An 18,924-nucleotide genomic window follows, 5' to 3' on the forward strand; every position below is an offset into this window, starting at 1 on the left:
TACGATTCACCCTATCGACTCACAACACTCTTTATACCCATTCGATTCTTACGGACGATGCGACTTCGCGGAAGATAATTACGCAACTCAACTTTACGGCTACTTTTCTGTACCTTCCACACCTTCCACATCCCCATTGATGCGCAACTCCTAATCCGAACCGCTTCTAAAGACTTGGAGAGGAGAAGGCGCCCGACAGCAGGACTGAGGAATTCAAGGGGAGATCCGTGTCGCCACAGCTAGTTATGAGATTACACGCGCTGGCAAGCCTGCTGGGCTTATGTTCATTCGCAACAGCCTCACAGCTTCGGCCTCGAGACTACCAGTCTCAGGACTACTATGTTCTGCAACTTGATTCGAACATCGCTCCATCACAAGTAGCACTTTCCTTGGGTCTGACACATGAAGGGCAGCTCGGAGAACTGGCAGATCACCATATATTCTCATGCGAGAAACAGGAGGATGATATCGTACACACAGCATTGAAAGAACGGAGGAGGCGGAAACGAGAAATCGGTGGGTCAGATATTCTCGATAATGTCAGACTCGCCCGAAAGCAAAAGTTGAAGCCTCGAATGGAGAAGAGAGGTGTCCTACCCCCTCCACCAGCAGGATATGCCAGTCCTGTTCAACGGCAAGCACCTCCGCCGGAAGATGCTGCAGTCGCGAAGCAGAAAGAGGTCATGAAGGCCTTGGAAATCTCAGATCCAATCTTCAACGAACAATGGCATTTGTACAATCCAGTGCAAGTTGGCCATGATGTCAATGTGACCGATGTATGGATGCAGGGTATCACTGGTCACAATGCAACCGTGGCCATTGTGGATGATGGGCTGGATATGTATAGCGACGATTTGAAGGATAACTATTTTCAAGAGGGCTCCTACGATTTCAACGACCATACTGAGGAACCAAAGCCGAGATTGTCAGACGATCGACATGGCACACGATGTGCCGGAGAAGTGTCAGCAGTGAAGAACAATGTCTGCGGTGTTGGAGTTGCATGGGACTCGAAGATTGCTGGAATCCGAATCCTATCCAAATTGATTACAGATGCGGATGAAGCGATTGCCATGAATTACGCATACCAACGCAACCAAATATACTCATGTTCATGGGGTCCGCCAGATGACGGACGATCCATGGATGCCCCTGGTATTCTGATTAAGCGTGCAATGTTGAATGCGGTGCAGAATGGCAGACAGGGTTTGGGCTCAATTTATGTTTTCGCTTCTGGAAATGGAGCTGCAAATGAAGACAACTGCAACTTTGATGGATACACCAACAGTATTTATAGTATTACCGTGGGTGCGATTGATCGAAAAGGACTTCATCCATATTATTCCGAGCACTGCTCTGCGCAACTGGTGGTCACATATAGTAGTGGAAGCGGAGACGCGATTGTAAGTTTTATGATGTAGTCCCAAATAAAACGGAGGACTAACAACCATCCTAGCACACTACTGATGTGGGAACCAACCAATGTTATTCTGGCCACGGTGGTACATCAGCTGCAGCGCCGCTTGCAGCAGGTATCTTTGCACTTGTTCTACAAATTCGACCAGACCTATCGTGGAGAGATATGCAATACTTGGTTTTGATGACAGCTTTGCCGATTGATTTGGATACTGGAGAGTGGCAGACAACTACTATTGGAAGAAAATTCAGTCACACTTTTGGATATGGAAAGATAGATACGTGGGCGACGATTGAAGCAGCCAAGACATTTAAGAACGTCAAGCCACAGGCCTGGTATTATTCGCCATGGATCCACGTCAACCAGACCATTCCTCAAGGCGATGAAGGGTTATCCGTGTCTTTCGAAGTTACAAAGCAAATGCTACAAGAAGCCAATCTTGAACGTCTTGAGCATGTAACAGTCACCATGAATGTTGAGCACGGTAGAAGAGGTGACATTAGTGTCGACTTGATTAGCCCAGATAACCTCGTCAGCCACCTTTCAGTTACTCGTCGACTAGATAACGCGCCGGAGGGCTATGTCGACTGGACCTTCATGTCTGTTGTTCACTGGTAAGCATTCTTGTTACTGAGTTGCACGTTTTTTGGTATTAACAAGAACTAGGGGCGAAGCTGGTATTGGTAAATGGACAATAGTGGTCAAGGACACCATGGTCAACGAATTTAACGGTACTTTCACCGACTGGCATCTCAAGCTCTGGGGCGAAAGTATCGATGCTTCGAAAGCCGTTCAGCTCCCACTTCCATCTGATGAAGACGATGATGATCACGACGCAATCGCTAGCAGTACCACAACTATCATGGCAAGCACCACACCTGTGGCTCCTGCGCCGTCTAAAACTAGCATCCTCGTCAACCCTACTGACCATCCCGACCGCCCAACAAAGCCCACCGCTCCAGTCGAAGAAGAGGAAACCGCCGCGCCAACAGTAGAGCCTAGCCCAACCGGCTCCCCTGCAGCAGCAACATCTTCTCCATCAACCTGGATCCCCTCTTTCGTTCCAACCTTCGGCATCGGTCACAAAGCACGAGTCTGGATCCTTGGTGCAGTCGGACTAATCCTCGCATTCTGCATCGGTCTTGGTATCTACCTCTTCATGGCCCGCCGCAAACGTCTCCGCAACAATCCCCGCGACGAGTGGGAATTCGATCTTCTCGAAGAAGACGAAGCCGACGGTCTCAACGGCGCCGGCAAAACCACTCGTGGTGGAAAAGGCGGCAAGAGAAGAGCCGGAGAGCTCTACGATGCATTTGCCGCTGGCAGTGAAGATGAATCCGACGGCGATTTCGACGATGAGGGCGGCGATGAGCAGGAAAAGAAGTTATATGAGGATGATGAGAGTGAGGGCAGTGGAAGCGCTCTGAGAAGTCCTAGTCATCACGTCATTGGGGATTTGGATAGCGATGACGAGGACTCTATTGTTGGCGAGAAGGCGCGCAAATAGGTACATAGAAATTTGTTTATAGTGTCACTCTTGGGAACTAGGTGAAATGGTGCTTGGGGTTTTATTTTGTGCCATTGGGAAGGAATAGAAATGCTTTATCATCAAGATAGTTTGGGATTGCGGAAGCGTGAATAAGTACATAACTTATATATCCTAAACGGCGTTTTCAGATTTGTATATTTTCAGAAATTCATCTTATTCAGCCGTAAACCATATCGTATCGTATCTATCGAAGCTGCACAAATTTCGGTTTCCAAAACTCACCTCAATTTCTCAATAGCTACCCAAACATAGAAAACCAGACTAGCTTGCTTGTTGTCTATCCCCGGCATTCCCAAATCCATCTCAAAACACCCAGGTAAACGACTCCTTAACCTCGAACGAAATCTTTTCTCTGGTCACATTATTAGCAAAATACTCAGAAACAAAGAAACAAATTACATACTTAATATCCCGACTCGACGCTCCGATCAAAACATCAAAGACTCCCTCCTCAGCAATCCACGCGCTCAAGTCCGTATCGTAGTACCCAACCGAATATCTGTCTAGCGCTAGCACCGCATCTTTCGTCTCGCCCGGCTGTAAAAACACTTTATCAAACGCCTTCAACTCCTTTTCTGGGCGCGGCAGCCGCGATTTCGGGTCGTGGATGTAGGCTTGCACACTTTCTGCGCCTTCGACGGCGCCGGTGTTGGTTATGGGAATGGTGAGTGTGAGGTTTGCGCCGTCGACAAGGGTGGTGGCGGAGATGGAGGGCGTGCCGTAGGAGAAGGTTGTATAGGAGAGGCCGTGGCCGAAGGGAAACAGCGGGGTGATGTTGAGGCGGTCGTAGTGTCTGTAGCCGATGTAGAGACCCTCGCCGTATAGGACTTTGAGATTTTCGCCGGGCCAGTTGTGGTAGGTTGGGTTGTCTTCGAGACGTTTGGGGAAGGTGGTCTGGGATGTTAGTAACTCCGTGAAGAGGAGCTTGGGTTGCTTACTGGAAGTTTACCGCTTGGGTTTCGGAGTCCGAAAAGGACATCTGCGAGGGCGTTTCCGGCTTCTTGTCCTTGATACCATGCTTGTAGAATTGCAGGTACTCGATCGGCCCAGGGCATAGTCACAGGCGACCCAGATTGGTTGACGACGATTGTGTTTGGATTTGCTGCGAGAACAGCATCGATTAGTCGGTCTTGACTTCCATCTTTTGGTAGATCCATTGTTTGGCGGTCATATCCTTCAGACTCCCATTCTTCGTCAAGTCCAACAATCACAACCGCAACATCAGCCTCTTTGGCCGCATTTACAGCTTCTTGGAGATAATCTTGTTTATCCTCTTCCTTGTAGCCAATTCGACACCCACCATTATGATGCGTCAATTTGGCATGCTTCTGCCGTGCAACCGGACGGACTTCATTGTTGATTTCAGCGACAACTTCAGCAGGCACGCCGGCTTCAAGATCGATATCGATGAGAATATCCTTGGATCCGTCGAACATAGCTTCTCCTTCTTCAGTCCAATCCCACAAGTCTATCACGACTTTACCGTTTACATATAAACGTCCTGGACCGACACTCGAAAAACTGATGGTGTGTCGACCAGTAGTCGTAGGCGTAATTTTAGTTCTACAGTAACACGACCACTCTTTTCCAACTTCTAAAGGTACGGAGTCCCATAAGAAAAGATCCGTATTCGTCCTGTGCTGGGTGACTTTCGGTTGACCTTCAAATTTATCTCCCACGAAGAATTCCAGACTTACTCCTTGCTCGCCGGTCGCAGTTGTACAGTAGTCAGCAGCTAAAGGTAACCATTTCCAAGTATGGCATCCGAGAGAGTACGTGACCTCTCTGTCAGGCACAGCCTTGATGCTATCCAATGGAAGCGTGTTGTAGTATGGGTTGAGACTGGCACTTCCACCCCCTCCAGCAATAGCTCGATTAGCATTTGGTCCAATTACAGCAATCTTCTTTTGTGATGGTATAATCGGGAGTACGTTGCCGTCATTTTTCAGCAGAGTGAGACCTTCGACGCCTGCGTCTCGAATTAATTTTCGAGTTTCTTCCCGGTTATCTTCTCGTTCCGCAGTTTCGGCGGACATGTCCGTTCCCTTGGTACGTTCAACAAGGTACAAAACACTGGCGGCAGCCTTTTCTACGGCTTCTTTGCTTAACGAACCATTCTTGACAGCCTCGATAGCCTTTTCTCCACGCCATTTCAACGACTGTGGCATTTCAATATCGCAGCCAGCTTCAATAGATTCTTCAATTGAGTTTACTCCTCCCCAATCGGACATGACCATACTATACGAGTCAGCAATGAAACCGCATTTTCGGTATTGAAGTACCCTTCATATTGCCATTCGCCTCTTAAAATGTCCTTTAGAGTGTGCTGATTAGAGTCCGCATGAACGCCATTGACGAGATTATATGAGGACATAATTGCCCAAGGGTTCGCATCTCGAACCGCCATCTCGAACGGTCGAAGATACAATTCTCGAAGAGCGCGTTCCTGGATGATAGAATCGATCTTCATCCGTTCTGTTTCTTGCTCATTGCCAACGAAATCTATTTGATGTTAGTACGTAAACCCTCGGAGACTTTACTAGGGCTGTACGCTTGATTGTCGCCGCGATTCCTTTTTTTTGCAATCCATTAATGTATTGTGCGGCAAGTCGGCCTGTCAAGAATGGGTCTTCTGAGAACGACTCGAAATTCCGGCCACCCAAAGGACCACGGTGTAGGCATACAGTGGGTGCTAAAAGAACCTGTGCTGATCTTGCTTTTGTCTCATCGGCAAGATGCTGTCCGACTTGATAGAGTAACTTCGCATTGAACGTCGAAGCTAGAGAAACACCACAAGGAAAAAGTGCAGCCTGAAGTAAGAGTAAGCTACCGTATGGTACTTCCTCATGGATACCTGTCTCCGTACCTTGGTTCCAGCTTTGAAAATCGCCCCACGAGCGCCATTTGGGCCATCGCTAGTTTTGAAGGCTGGAACGTTCTTTTCAGGAATAGCTTTCGACCTCCAGAAATCCGCGCCAACCAAGAGAGAGACCTTCAGACAGTTAGTGTTGTCTGATACTGACTGACTTACAACATTTCTTACCTGTTCTTCTAAAGAAAGCGATGATGCTAACTTTCGAGAATTAGATCTCGCATCAGTCTTGTTTAATTCGGCATGCTCGGTCGTCGGACTATCTGGTGGTGAGAGCTCCGAGTTCGGTGTGGTGTTGGTATTTGCGGTGGACTGGCCTTCGGAGTCTTCAGTAAACTTGCCATCAAAGATTGGATCCATGTTCTGGCTATCTGGCGACTCCGCCATGGAATTGTGAAGGAATGTGCTATCAAGTGCCAGCTCCCAATGTTCTATCGAAGCTGATTATGGGTGGCAAGGTTTGCAAGGTGGGTGAAGCAAAGCAGTGGTCCAGTTAGCTGACGGCGATTGACTGCTCGGGAACAACACAAATGATACTATGTGCGCTCAGCTAACGGCACAAGAAATTCTGTGAAGACAGCTCTATATAGCTAAGACACTTCGTACACATGAAAAAAAGCCAAGCATATCAGCTGCCTTGCAACAATGGAAGTCCACCTTTCTTACGGATAAACAAGCCATATTCCGCCGTAGGCATTTAGAGGCTCCAATAACGGCAGAGAACTTTGGTAAAGATCCTTGTTCTTTTACGGGCATAATGGCTGAATGAACGAAAGAGAAGACATGATTGGGAAATACAATTGAGGCGTTGAGCCAGACGGCCGCCGGACTAGGAGAGGAGGCAATAATACGTACCTTGCACCAGTAAGTGGGAAGTACAGACACCCGAATTGGCCGATGGAACAGACTCATGTAAGTCATGGCTATTGGAAGCAGAAGCAGCAGACATGCTTGAGTGGTATTCTCCCGTCTGTCTCACGGTACTGGGGTTGTGGGGATTCTCGGGGGTATGGGAGGACAGAGTATGTCGAAGACACGATGGAGGGGGAACATGAGAGTGGAGAGGCTTAAGGAACACAACGGTATTGGCGGACCGTCCTCGCGAGGCTCTTGATATCCTGGTTTACAGACGACGACCCAGGCGAAGTACCAGCAGTTAATGTACCTTTTCTCCGTGATAACCAGGGCACCGGAATGGCGAGGTAGATCGTTGGCAACAAGGCGGGCTTTCAATGACCGGATATGTGTTGCAGAAAGCCTTCTTGAATTGTTTCGAGGCGAGCTTTGTGCTGCAAAGGGCCATTGGCCGTGGGCCGAAACCATGACCTGACTGTCAATCATTCCTTCTTCACAGCAAAGTCTGGAGGCGAACATGCACGCCGCCCGTCCAGTCAATAGCAGCTTTAAGTATGCATATGCACACATGCGTGCCAGCGAAGGTGTCGATTCAGTTCGAAGAGTTGAAGCAACAATGGTCTCAGGAAACGGCTTGTACAAAAGTCCAGAACGAGCGAAGAGCAGGTCAGAGGGCGATCGCCCGGAAACCGGTCCGGCGCTCCGAGGCGGGTTCCGATATGTTGCAATTGCAGTTCATAAGACTCGTGAGCTGCTGACGGAGCGATAGGAGGACTACTTATAAAATCAACAGTTCAAGAAGCCGAGACCTGACATGGACGAGCCAAACAAACAAAGCTTGTCGAGTGACAACGAGAGATGACCCTGGCGCTGTCCTCCCTTGTATTCCACGTTACCGGCACCCAACCGTCGAGTATCGTGAGGGGAGTGGGGTCGCTGCTGAAATCCACCTCTCGACATCGTCCTTGGGTACGTGTCGACCTCACCTCACCTGGCAGGAAACGGTCGCCGTGAACCGAGCATCACCGACGCAATGCAGAGTCGCATTCATATGATCGTGCTAGATGGGCCACTAAATGTCAGCGATCTAATCTTATCTCGACGACATGAATGAGTAACCGCATCAACACCTTCATTTCTCCGTTTTCCAGATTCAGCCAGAATCGCCCGAGTAGCCGTCACATCGATCTTTGAGGTACACCATATTGCACCAACATTTCGGATCCATGTCACTAGCATAGACACATGTCAATTCAATCGTCCTGAAATGGCGGCAGAAGGAGAGAACTCAGCCTCCCGCAGCGATTTCGAATCGCTGGATCCAACGCATGAAGATGAGCGAGGAAATACGGAACTGGCCCGGCTGAGACGCAATTACTCTCGTGCTTCCACAGCACATGCAACTGATATACTTAGCGATGATCCAACTCGTGCAGAAAAAGTTACATCTTTACCAGGAAAGTTCACCGCTGCTTGCAGGAGCTTCTGGCGACATCAAATCAGCGTCACCGTAGACCATCGTACTTGCAGAGATCATTTGGGTATGTTTTATATTGAAGCTTGTTCCTGCAGTTATATCCATCTTCGTCTTCTTTCGTTCAAGCATTTTTTCTGTGGAGACTTTGAAACAATATTTTATTGAAAGTCCTCCTTCCGTCCTTTCCTTTCGACCATCTGCATTCTGGAGCATCATTCGAGCATCTTGTCTCATGATTTTTAGGTAACTCCCGGGATATTACAAGACTGTCAAACGTGGTTTCATCTTCGTTAAATAATACTATATATCGTAATCGAGCTTGACCGTTTCACCCTCTGGTTATATTTGGTTATACTTTATTTTATACGATCTCAGAAGCAACATTAATTGAGAGTCGCTAACATTAATTTTTACAGCGCTAGAGAGGACCTTCTTGGGATATCTCAGGACATCACTTGCACTGTCGATGATGGGTATAGTGGTTGCCCAATTATTGTATGTATGCTGCTCAACCTTTCCTAGACTTGACTGACGGTCTGAAAAGCCGACTCCAGCATGCGCCGAAACCTCATCCAACCATTGGTTTCTATGTTCTTGGAAAACCACTTTCGTGCATCTGTCAAGGAGCTGCCATTTATACGTTACTGATTGGAGCCTTCAGAACTTGGAGAACTCAAAATGCAGTCGTGAGAGGCAAGGCTATCACTGGCGGGTTTGAGATCGTTGCACTTGCTTTTGGTATATTTCTTGTAAGTTTATGTTGAAGGGAGGACTTTGTTCTTAGGGCTGACGATATGCTTAGCTGCTTCTGATATTCTTGGTCCTTCTTGTGACCGTCAACATCTTGAAAGAGGATCTTACCTCATCTAAACACATAATTTAGTCAGTTGAATTGAGCTATTATCCTCACTGCTGCAGGTAAACCTCGCAGCATTTTCAAGGAAGATGGAAAGTCTGAGAGATTTTAGCAACCTGTCTTCATCAAGAATCCTTGCCGTAACCGGGAGCCGAAGATACTGCTTTAAAGAACACGGGTTCTTTCCGTTTGCTATCTGGATGACCCAATCTTTTTGATGAACATTCAATGGCATTCATGCGCTTAAGCTCTTTACGGCGCTGCTAGCCGCCTCGAAATACCCGAAGTACATAGGCTGAGGGCTTGCAATCAGATCTTGGAGACCCAAGATAGTGGATATCTCTTTACTGCACCCGGCAGCATTCATACGGAAGCGAGAGTTGGATTGGGTTCCTGCATATTGGCAAATATAGGCTGCTGAAGAGTTGATGAAGAGACAAGGATACATGGAGAAGGTCAGTGGGTTTTGGCGAGCTTACACAATGTTTAATATTGCCTTGTGCTTTTTGAACAAATATATACTTTCAGATATTCAAGGCTAGAATTAATATTTTTAAAGTATTTCTGAAGTCTGTTGTACCAACAAGTCTCAACCTGTGGCGAATCCAATTTCCAAGCAAGCTTCCACTTGGAACATTAGTTTGTTTTACACTCAATTCCGTCGCTATGTACGATTGAGCATACAAAGGTTTTTTTCTCTACTTCGTATACAATGGAACGTTAGGTGTCATGGAAACAACAACTTCATGTGATGTCTTCAATAGCCAGGTATGACTAATCGTGCTACTGTAATTCATGTGCTATTCGCCCCGTCCCTTTAGACTTCGGCAGCCGGCAAGCCACAGCCCGTTTTTTGCGCCAGGATGACGGATTGACCTCCTCGGCTTGCTATCAAAACAACGACAACAAATATCGCCGCAAGCCTTATCGTCGAGTCCATACAAATACTTTATTCCTACATATTCTATCGGGAACCTCCACATCACTTCAATTTCCTGCGAACACAAGAAAAAGCAAAAACACAAAGCGCGGGCGCATCTCGTATTCTGAACGTCCAACTCGACAATAATCGTCCGATTACGGAATCAAGTGGAGGCGAATCGTCAACTGGTGGATTACTGCAGAAACACGATAATTAAAGTCGACGATAACTACGCGCACCTAACATTGGGTCTTGTCTTCGCCAGCAGGTTCAGGCGGGCTGCCTCGACGGGAGAAAAGTGAACATATCTCTCTTGGCGCAGAACTCGAAGCCCCCCATCTACGTCGAGCACATTGTCCATCCAGCAGTCTTTTCACGAGATATTCATCCGCCATGGGGTTCTCAAAGTCAACGCGGATTAGCATTATGCTGGGGATTGATGCCGCATTCTTTGTACTCGAACTCGGTGTAGGGTTAGCAGTTGGTTCTTTGGCGTTGATGGCAGATGCTTTTCACATGGTATGGAAATCACGCAGCAATTTAGCGATCAAGGCTAATTACATAAAAGCTGAACGATATAATCTCGCTGGCCGTGGGTTTGTGGGCTGTAAAGGCTGCCCAGAGACCTTCAACTGATAAGTTTTCATTCGGGGTGAGGGTTCCCAGTGCCAGAGCCTTCCTTGCCTTGTCGATAACTAACTATTTCTAGTGGTTAAGAGCTGAGCTTCTCGGTGCATTCTTCAATGCTGTCTTTTTGATAGCGCTCTGTATATCGATCCTACTCGAAGCCATTCCACGTCTTGTATCACCCCCGGAAATTGGCAACCCTCTTCTCATATTGATTGTTGGATCATTGGGTCTATTGTCAAACGGTGTTGGATTCCTTGTTTTGGGAGGGCATGGCCATTCTCATGGACCTGGGGAGAATCACGGTCACTCTCACGGGGACGACCTTAGCGCAGCTGAGGAAGGCCATAGCCATGCACACGAAGGCCATGATCACTCGCACGAGGACCATGCCCATAGCCACGAAAATGGTGCCGAAAATTCTCATGTTCAGGAGGCCCAATCTTACGCAGATGCTGTGAAAGCCAAGACTGGATCAAGCCATATTCGATTTTCTGGGGAGCATGGTAGCGGGTCGAACTCCTCAAACACATATAGGTCACCAAACAAGAATAAGCACCGAAGAAGAACAAGTGGACGATTTACGAGCATTGAGGATTTTAGTATTCATCCAGCAAGTTTCAGACAAGAAATCATCGAGGCCAGTAGACCTCACGATTCGAGTGACAGCGAAACGAACGAGGAGGAGGAGGCTGTCGCTGATGACGATGAGGAGGAAGCAACGGAAGAATCGAGACTAATCAATGGCTCAAACGGCAAATCTAATGGGACGATGAGCCACAGCCATACTCACAAGCACAATCATTCTCGCACTCGAGGAACGAGAAGCGATTCATTACACGCCAACCACAATCACAAGAAACCTAAGAAAGCTAGCAAAGGAGGCCATGGCCATAATCATGCTGATATGGGTATGAATGCCATGATTCTTCACGTCATTGGAGATGCTCTTGGAAACGTCGGTGTAATTGTCTCGGCCCTCGTTATCATGTTTACCGAATGGTCTGGGAAATACTATGCTGATCCTATCGTCTCGCTTTTCATTACTTTGATCATCCTCAAATCAACAATTCCACTCACAGCCGCTAGCGCTCGGATCCTTCTTCAGGCAACTCCAGATCATATCGACGTTAATGAGGTAAAGGAAGATATCCAAGATATTCCTGGAGTTGTGAGCTGCCATCATGTTCACATCTGGCAGCTCAGTGATACCCAACTCGTAGCATCCATGCACATTCAAATATCCTTCCCCATCAGCGAGGCGGGAGGTGAAAAGTACATGGAGCTTGCAAGAGCTGCGAGAAAATGTCTCCACGAGTTCGGAATCCACAGCGCAACTATACAACCAGAATTCTGCACCGACAAAGACCACGACCATAACTCCCTCGATGGAGCCACCGGAATGGGTCTCGATGGTATAGTCGGCCAGCCAAGATGTCGTATGGATGACGACTGCCTACTAGAATGCGTCGACGACTGCAAAAGCAAGGGATGCTGCTCAAATGCAGCGGTAGACCCTGAGCACGACCACTCAGAACACGATGGTCACACACACTAAACCCTTTTTCTTTTGTGAATAGACAGCTCTCTTTTTCATTTTTCATCTGCACCAAAAAACTTTGTCATGTACATCATACGTTCGATCCTGGGAAATTCAATTGCGGCGGGAGTTTGGGAGCTAAGCTAGGTTCTCGTTGTACACATATCAGACGTCAAGAGTAACTTGCGTGAAAGTCAGACATAGCCATTTTAGGCTGGAGCTGTTGGGTTGCTTTTCGCGTCTTTGGGTTGTTGGGCGGCCGATAGCTAATATTGGGACGGAATAGGAGAGTGAAGATTTAGTGCACCTGGGGCTGGAGATGGTATGAATAATAAGATTATGATGGGTGTCGAATATCTTCCACGCTGAAATGCGATGTGAGTTTTCTTGCTGCTTGATTGTGACTATGTCTATACCTGTTACAGATTACATTTACACCTGATATTGAACACATGTCCCCTCTGAAACTATATAGATACGAGCAAATTTTACTAGAGATTTGTCCTATCCTCGTAGTAAGAGCTGAAGGAAATCACAGGTTCACAGATTCTTTTACTCCTTCAGACAAACAGGTAATTGTAAAACAAACCCATCTTGTCTAGCCATCACATGCATGCAAGCAAAGCATAAAAACCGAACAGCTGTCAAGTTTATACAATTTAAACATCCCGAAATCTATCTATCACCCCAATCTATCTCTGCCACACCGCCATGTTGCTACCATCTCTGCTCCACCACCTCGTCAATCCGATCCGATCCCAAAATCTATCCGCGCCACAGAAAAACCCCCGCTAGCAATCATCACATCTCAAAACTTTATTTTGAAACCTCAACATCTCAGCCATCATGCTGAACAGCAAAACATCGAATTCATCGCTCATCTATCTATTAGCACGTACAGACGCGCCGTATTCATATCCCCTTGGAAACATCCACCGCGTCGACATATGGGCACTCTCTGAGTCGTGTTAACATCATTGTAGGAAGGAGTCATCTACCAATCATCATCATCGTCCTTGCCCTTCTGCATTGCGCTCTGTCTCGCTCTTAATGCCTCAGCCAAACCACCCGCGAGACTAGGTGTAGGAGTGCTCCTCCCACTATCAGTACCGCTCGCATTGAGACTCATCCCCGAATCTCTCGGTGCCGGCGGTGGTGCTGGTTTACGTCCGGCAGCTGGACGCTTGGCGGGGGGTGCTGGTGGTGTTGGTTTGCCACGAACACCGTTTGCACCGTTTGTCTTTGCCGCTGGTGGAGGTGGTGGAGGAGGAGTTGGTCGGATGGTAGGAGGTGGGGGAGGTGGTGCTACTTCTTCGAGATATGCTGATGGTGCCCAGCCTTCTCCTGCAGGTGTTTTGACAAGCCACCAGCCTGGGGATGTTAGCTAATGTAGTATAAGAAAAGACGAAGTGCTTACCATTGGTCTCTTTTTTCTGGACAGTGACCATATCGCCTGGTCTGATTGTGATCTCGTTCTCACTCTGCCCGGCAAACTCGTAAAGAACCTTATATTGGGGCTGAGTTGGAGCAGCTTTGGCAGTGGCCGGTGGAGCAGGGGGTGGAGGAGGAGGTACGGATCGGCCAGATGAAACGGATGAAGTATTTCTTGTATGCATAGGGATGTTCGCTGTTGCTGCTTGAGGAACGCTTCGTCCAGCTGCAGGTGTTCCGTAAGACTGTGCCGGTTGAGGAGCAGGCGGAACATTTCTTGCAACTGAAGGAGTACCGTATGATTGCGTCGGTTGAGCAACAGGTTTTGTGTTTCTAGTAGTGTTGGTATGTTTCGAGGGACGTCCTCCTGGTCCTCCTGGCTTAATGAGCCTTCCTTTCGTGAAGGGCTTCGCAGGTATTGGTTTACCCTTAGGTAATGGCCTTGATACAGAGTTTGGTGGTTCCCCTTGGGTCGTATGAACAGCACCGGACTTGTAAAAGTCTTCTCTCATAGTTGAATCTTTTATGACCTTTACCAACTGCATCTTGTTGGGCTTTTTCGCATACTCAATCGCATCAGAAATCTTTAACGTAAACCCTCCACCAGGCATCACGCTCTGCATGTGTGTGAAGAGTTCGGTTTTCAAGACACAGGTTAAAAGAGGATCAGCTTCTTGCGGAGAACTAATGCCCAATGAGAACCAATCGTCTCTACAGGTAGACACACTGACGAATTTGATAGCCCCAAGAGGCACGGCTCGTTCGATAGCTACCTGCACTTGCTTGTTCACAAGATGCTGAGCGATAATGTAAAACTTGGCTCTTGTAAGGACTAATATGCGAGGGCTTAGCTTACTCGAACGGCCAAATTTGGTTTCCAAAAGCTCCCCTCGACATGAGAAAATTGCCTGCTCATTCGAAGGGAGGTTAGCGGCATTGCGAATTCGCGATCCTTGCCCAGCAGAGGCATTGACCCCTAGGTAGTCACCCATAAAACGACGGGAGCCGAGAAGACTGAATCTTCGTCTCTCCTTTCGACCTTGAAGAACCTTGTGGCCACGTTCTCTGAGCAAGAGAAATTCTGCACCAATTCTCTTCTTCCTCCAGACTCTCTGAATCCTGGTGGCCGCCTCAATCCGAATACGTAAGAACGCGCGCCACACTCTCTGGATACGAATTGCCATGTTATGCCAATATCGATCTCGCATGTGCTCCAGCGCAAACAGCGTTTCTGGCGCTTTAATGAACGCCTTGGTCACACCCATTTGGAATTCCTCTGCTGGAATACTGGTATCCTTCAAAATTTGCTTGGCACCAGACTTTGAGTCTCCGGTCCAGGTGTAGTCTCCAGCATAAGAAGTTTGCGGCGATAAGAGGTAGAATCTTTCCACAAATTTGTCAAAAGTTTGGCGGTAAGCAAATCCTGCTCGACGGATACGGACGTTCTCCTGCAGACCAAGATACTTGATCTGATGCATAACATTCGGGACATTATACTCGGACCACGATTTGTTTTCGTTCGGTTTGATTGTTCGAATGTAAGATGGTTGTGCCTTCATCAGAGTTGAGACTAGCTCGTTCGCAGATGTCTTGATCTTGTCACCAGCTGAAGGCGGCTGTTTCCTATTGTCCTGATCCACCTCGTGTGGGAATAAGTCGTGGACAAACTTATTACTACTCCTGCCAAACAAATTCAGGATACCTTTGAGAAGTTGATCCTTATTCTTGTCGGTGATTCCATCTACAGAATAACTAACATCACCAGCATAATGCTTAATGATAAAATTGCCTTGACGAGGGGTCAAGTGAGGATTTGACATGCTGTTAATTGCGGTCATGAACGTCCGATCGCAGGCTGCTGGGTCTGCGTTTGCTGTTTTAGTCGCATCTTTCATTACCGAGAACACTCCTGGAGGGCGCACGGATTCAATGAGATCGCAAACGATTTTGTTGTCGAAGTACTTGATAGGTGTCCACTGAATCTGTTCCCGTGCATACTCCTCTTGCTCCGCCTTCAATGTCAATTGGATGAAAATCTGCTGAAGTTTCTCATTGACGTAATTAATACACAGCTGTTCGAAACTGTTCTTTTCGAAAATTTCGAACCCATAGATATCAAGAATGCCTATTGAGTGTGCTGTAGTCCCACGAGCCTTCAGTGAGCGGTTAATGCGTTCTACGATCCAGTCGAAAAGGCTGTTGTAGATTGCTTTCGCAAGACCATCTCGTGTTGCCAAAGCCTGAGAGGGGTTTGCGAGAGACTCGATAATTTCACCACTTCTCGGTGTAAGGATCCGAATAGTAATGGCTTTTATTACCTCCTGGGGATCAACCTCCAAAAGATAAGCAACAAAATCAACCACCGATTGATCCGTAACTTGGGCATATCCATCTTTATCCTCCTGAAATTGAATGTTTCCGATCCACAAAACAGCAGCCAACATCCTGAATATTTCATCTTGCTCTGGTTGAGTCAGACCGATAGTCTTCATCGCATTGAGTGTATCTTGGTACTCTGCCAAGTCATCAATTCCCTCCACATCCAAACATTTCGACCGGCTTGTGTACAGGTACGTATCTGGCGTTTGGATTCCCAGATTTGTTCGATACGTCTGGGATGCTCCTTTCGTAAATTGGTAAAAGATATGGAAATTCCGCTCATTAACAATCTGTCCCGTTACTCGTGTCTTTTCCAAAAGGTAGTTGGTAATATCAGCTCCGACCGGTTCTCCCTGAGCGTTGAACTGTAATTGAAGATACTTTCCGAAACGAGACGAATTGTTGTTCCGAAGTGTCTTCGCATTTCCGAATGATTCCAAAAGCGGATTTGTCGCAAGCACCATATCCTTCGTCTCCTGAATCGAAGAGTTCCCACCTCCTGACACGCTGGCAATGTATTGCATCAATCGCTTTGCTGCCTCCGTCTTTCCGGCACCAGATTCCCCAGAAATAATAACACATTGGTTCTCCTTATAGGCATTCATATTGTAGTATGCGGACTCGGCGACCGCAAAAACGTGAGGCGGCATCTGTTTTTGTTAGTGTCTTCTCATGAGTTCAGTCTGCCGGCATACTGACTTCCAACCGATTCTTGCCTTTGTAGCCATCCAGCACCTGTTCCGTGTAGATTCCCACTGTACCTTGTTAGCAATTGACTTAATTTTATGAAAGAATCGTCTTACGATCCCGGAACGGATTGACAGAAACGAGCACATGGCCAATATATGTCTAAATTATGTCAGATTGCTGAATTTCGTTCTGGACAAACGTCTCGTCTCCCAAAGGGCATCCTCACGTATATCTCTCCCGCCTCAAAGCGCTTCTTCAAATTATCATTGATCGCTTCAGGAGTGACCTTGCTAATCAGAGTAAGATCAGAAACCCCTATCTCCTTTTTCTTCGTGGTATCGAAAGCGGCCTTCTTAATATTCGGCTTCCCCCCAGAAGCTGCGCCCTTGCCTCCATCTTGCGCCTTTGCGGTTTTATCTCTCCTCCGAGTGATAGCCTATCGCACCATAACCGTTAGACATGTCTGAAGTGCACAATACCAGTTCCTGGGCTCAATGAAACTCACCATTGTGAATGCCCCTCGCTGACTGTAGCCCTGGATGCGCCCGGGCTCTAAGGCGGTCGCGGAAGTTCGTTTACTCTTTTGGTGAGATAGGGAAGGGCGGAAGTTGGGCGGTGTGAGGAATTTCTAGCAAGAGGACATTGCCCTAGTAGAATAGTTTGTGGTAAAGAGAAAGAATTACCAAATGTTAGAGAAGTTGTGTTATTGAGTTAGAACGTCACAGCACCTGTGACGGTCGCTTCAAGGTTATTCCGGCCCGCGATTCTCACTGGAACAATCACCACATTATTTTTCAACTCCACAGCCTCGTTGACCGCGTCACGTACTGACTGTACACACTTGCCACCTACCGAGCGATTATGTTAATCACGTCTTGGCTAACGCATAGTTGCGCACCAGAGAAGCCCCAGAGAAGCCGACTAATGAAAAGCATCTGTGGAATCTCTAGTGTGTGAAGTCTAATAGACAGATGCATTCCTCCAGCATTTCTACCACCTTTACACAAATTTCATCCGTACTCCGTTCTAAATATGTTTGAATTCCGGTGAATCCTCACTTGCTTGTCTACTTGGGGCTCGTCAACTGGTTAGCTTTCATTTCATCATTCACAGATGCTTTCCCAATTTTGTTGTTCTCTGAGAATGAAATTGCCTAAGTAGCTACGAATACCTTCACCATGTACGGGGGTGTAAATTTGATTTTTTAAAAGAAACGTACTAAATGTATGCGAAGAATACCTGCAACTTTCTATGTCTTCAAAGCCACAGTACAACAAGTGTTGACTGGAGGGCAGTCAGAGGGACTCAGTTACCTGCGCAGCTACATCGACATCGTATGCTGCTAAGCGTTCTCGCTGCATGCATCTTATCTTGATCAGTATCCGAACATAACTTTTCCTTCAAACACCGTTCAAAATTCTGTAGCGGTTTGCAATATGCCCATCTGCGAAAAGACAGTCAGTATATGCGCACTGTCATCCCCAGTCTTCAGCCGTTCTTATTCTACATGGTATCGTGTGCTATCCTGCCCCGCTATCAAGGAACGTAAAATGGTTAGAAGTAGATGAAAAGTATGCAGTTCTCCGAACTCTCTATATTTTCATCAAATAATATCCGCTGCTTGTGGTTTTCGTTTGCTGCTTCGTAATGCACCTAGCTGAGAAAGCAGTTGGAGAAGATCAGTTCACCTGTAGTATCCCGTATGGTTACACAAGTATGAGAAGTTCGGTGGCTATAACGGGAGCGTATCCCAGGTTGAGAGTTATTTTCCAATGGGCTGTTTAAAACTTCAAAACATCATTGATACTCGATAGCTCTCGCAGCAAATCATAAAATTACTCCTTCTCAGCATGGGTATCGATGCTGGATTTGATATGGTTCCATGTCTCTCCGCGGGGTCATTCGATAGAAAGACCTGGCGATCATTCATCGACTTGATAAAAGAAATTTATCAAAATGATAATTTGGTCGAGGTTGAACCCAACCGCATTCGCTTCAAAGTTGGCGAGCATCCGACCCTCCCTTTCGCAGGCCACAAGTTTCTGCGCTTTAGCTCAAAGATCTCAGGCAGTCATGGCCAAAGTGTAGAGAACTATCTCAACAGAGTTGCAAGTGTCGCAAGAGACTTTTTTTGGCTCTCGTGTCCAAAGATGGAATGAAATGTTTGACAAATGGGGATTTTACAGCTGGGAAGAGGTCAATATGAGTTTCAGCTATCTCGGACAGGTCTATCGTATCTTATCTGCTCTAGCTCCGCTTCTGACGAATTCGGGTTGACGCTGGGAACCCCTCCTTAGTTTCCTCCCCAG

General features: G+C 47.2%; 6 protein-coding genes across 6 annotated transcripts; 4 read left to right on the forward strand and 2 right to left on the reverse strand.

Moving 5' to 3' along the window:
- Positions 1–245: 245 nt before the first annotated feature.
- On the forward strand, positions 246–2,924 carry GLAREA_08402 (Subtilisin-like protein; the record flags this gene model as incomplete). The annotated part of the gene is made up of 3 exons (XM_008090447.1): positions 246–1,403; positions 1,457–2,031; positions 2,084–2,924. The coding sequence occupies 3 exons, from the start codon at positions 246–248 to the stop codon at positions 2,922–2,924; spliced, it is 2,574 nt and encodes an 857-aa protein (XP_008088638.1).
- A 345-nt stretch (positions 2,925–3,269) lies between these two features.
- On the reverse strand, positions 3,270–6,198 carry GLAREA_08403 ((Trans)glycosidase; the record flags this gene model as incomplete). Its single annotated transcript, XM_008090448.1, has 7 exons — positions 3,270–3,318; positions 3,370–3,860; positions 3,905–5,204; positions 5,249–5,468; positions 5,518–5,776; positions 5,833–5,958; positions 6,010–6,198. The coding sequence occupies 7 exons, from the start codon at positions 6,196–6,198 to the stop codon at positions 3,270–3,272; spliced, it is 2,634 nt and encodes an 877-aa protein (XP_008088639.1).
- A 1,012-nt stretch (positions 6,199–7,210) lies between these two features.
- Positions 7,211–7,506, forward strand: GLAREA_08404 (uncharacterized protein; the record flags this gene model as incomplete). The annotated part of the gene is made up of 2 exons (XM_008090449.1): positions 7,211–7,439; positions 7,487–7,506. 2 exons carry the CDS (start codon positions 7,211–7,213, stop codon positions 7,504–7,506), a joined length of 249 nt encoding a protein of 82 aa, XP_008088640.1.
- A 454-nt stretch (positions 7,507–7,960) lies between these two features.
- Positions 7,961–9,053, forward strand: GLAREA_08405 (uncharacterized protein; the record flags this gene model as incomplete). Its single annotated transcript, XM_008090450.1, has 4 exons — positions 7,961–8,234; positions 8,587–8,665; positions 8,715–8,919; positions 8,973–9,053. The coding sequence occupies 4 exons, from the start codon at positions 7,961–7,963 to the stop codon at positions 9,051–9,053; spliced, it is 639 nt and encodes a 212-aa protein (XP_008088641.1).
- Positions 9,054–10,341: 1,288 nt separating this feature from the next.
- On the forward strand, positions 10,342–12,133 carry GLAREA_08406 (uncharacterized protein; the record flags this gene model as incomplete). The annotated part of the gene is made up of 3 exons (XM_008090451.1): positions 10,342–10,467; positions 10,517–10,600; positions 10,658–12,133. The coding sequence occupies 3 exons, from the start codon at positions 10,342–10,344 to the stop codon at positions 12,131–12,133; spliced, it is 1,686 nt and encodes a 561-aa protein (XP_008088642.1).
- A 976-nt stretch (positions 12,134–13,109) lies between these two features.
- GLAREA_08407 (P-loop containing nucleoside triphosphate hydrolase) lies at positions 13,110–17,550 on the reverse strand (the record flags this gene model as incomplete). The annotated part of the gene is made up of 7 exons (XM_008090452.1): positions 13,110–13,486; positions 13,533–16,575; positions 16,625–16,680; positions 16,729–16,774; positions 16,842–17,051; positions 17,121–17,243; positions 17,500–17,550. 7 exons carry the CDS (start codon positions 17,548–17,550, stop codon positions 13,110–13,112), a joined length of 3,906 nt encoding a protein of 1,301 aa, XP_008088643.1.
- Between the last annotated feature and the right edge of the window lie 1,374 nt (positions 17,551–18,924).

Source organism: Glarea lozoyensis (genome assembly GCF_000409485.1).
Source record: "Glarea lozoyensis ATCC 20868 chromosome Unknown GLAREA9, whole genome shotgun sequence".
NCBI classification, from domain to species: Eukaryota; Fungi; Ascomycota; class Leotiomycetes; order Helotiales; family Helotiaceae; genus Glarea; species Glarea lozoyensis.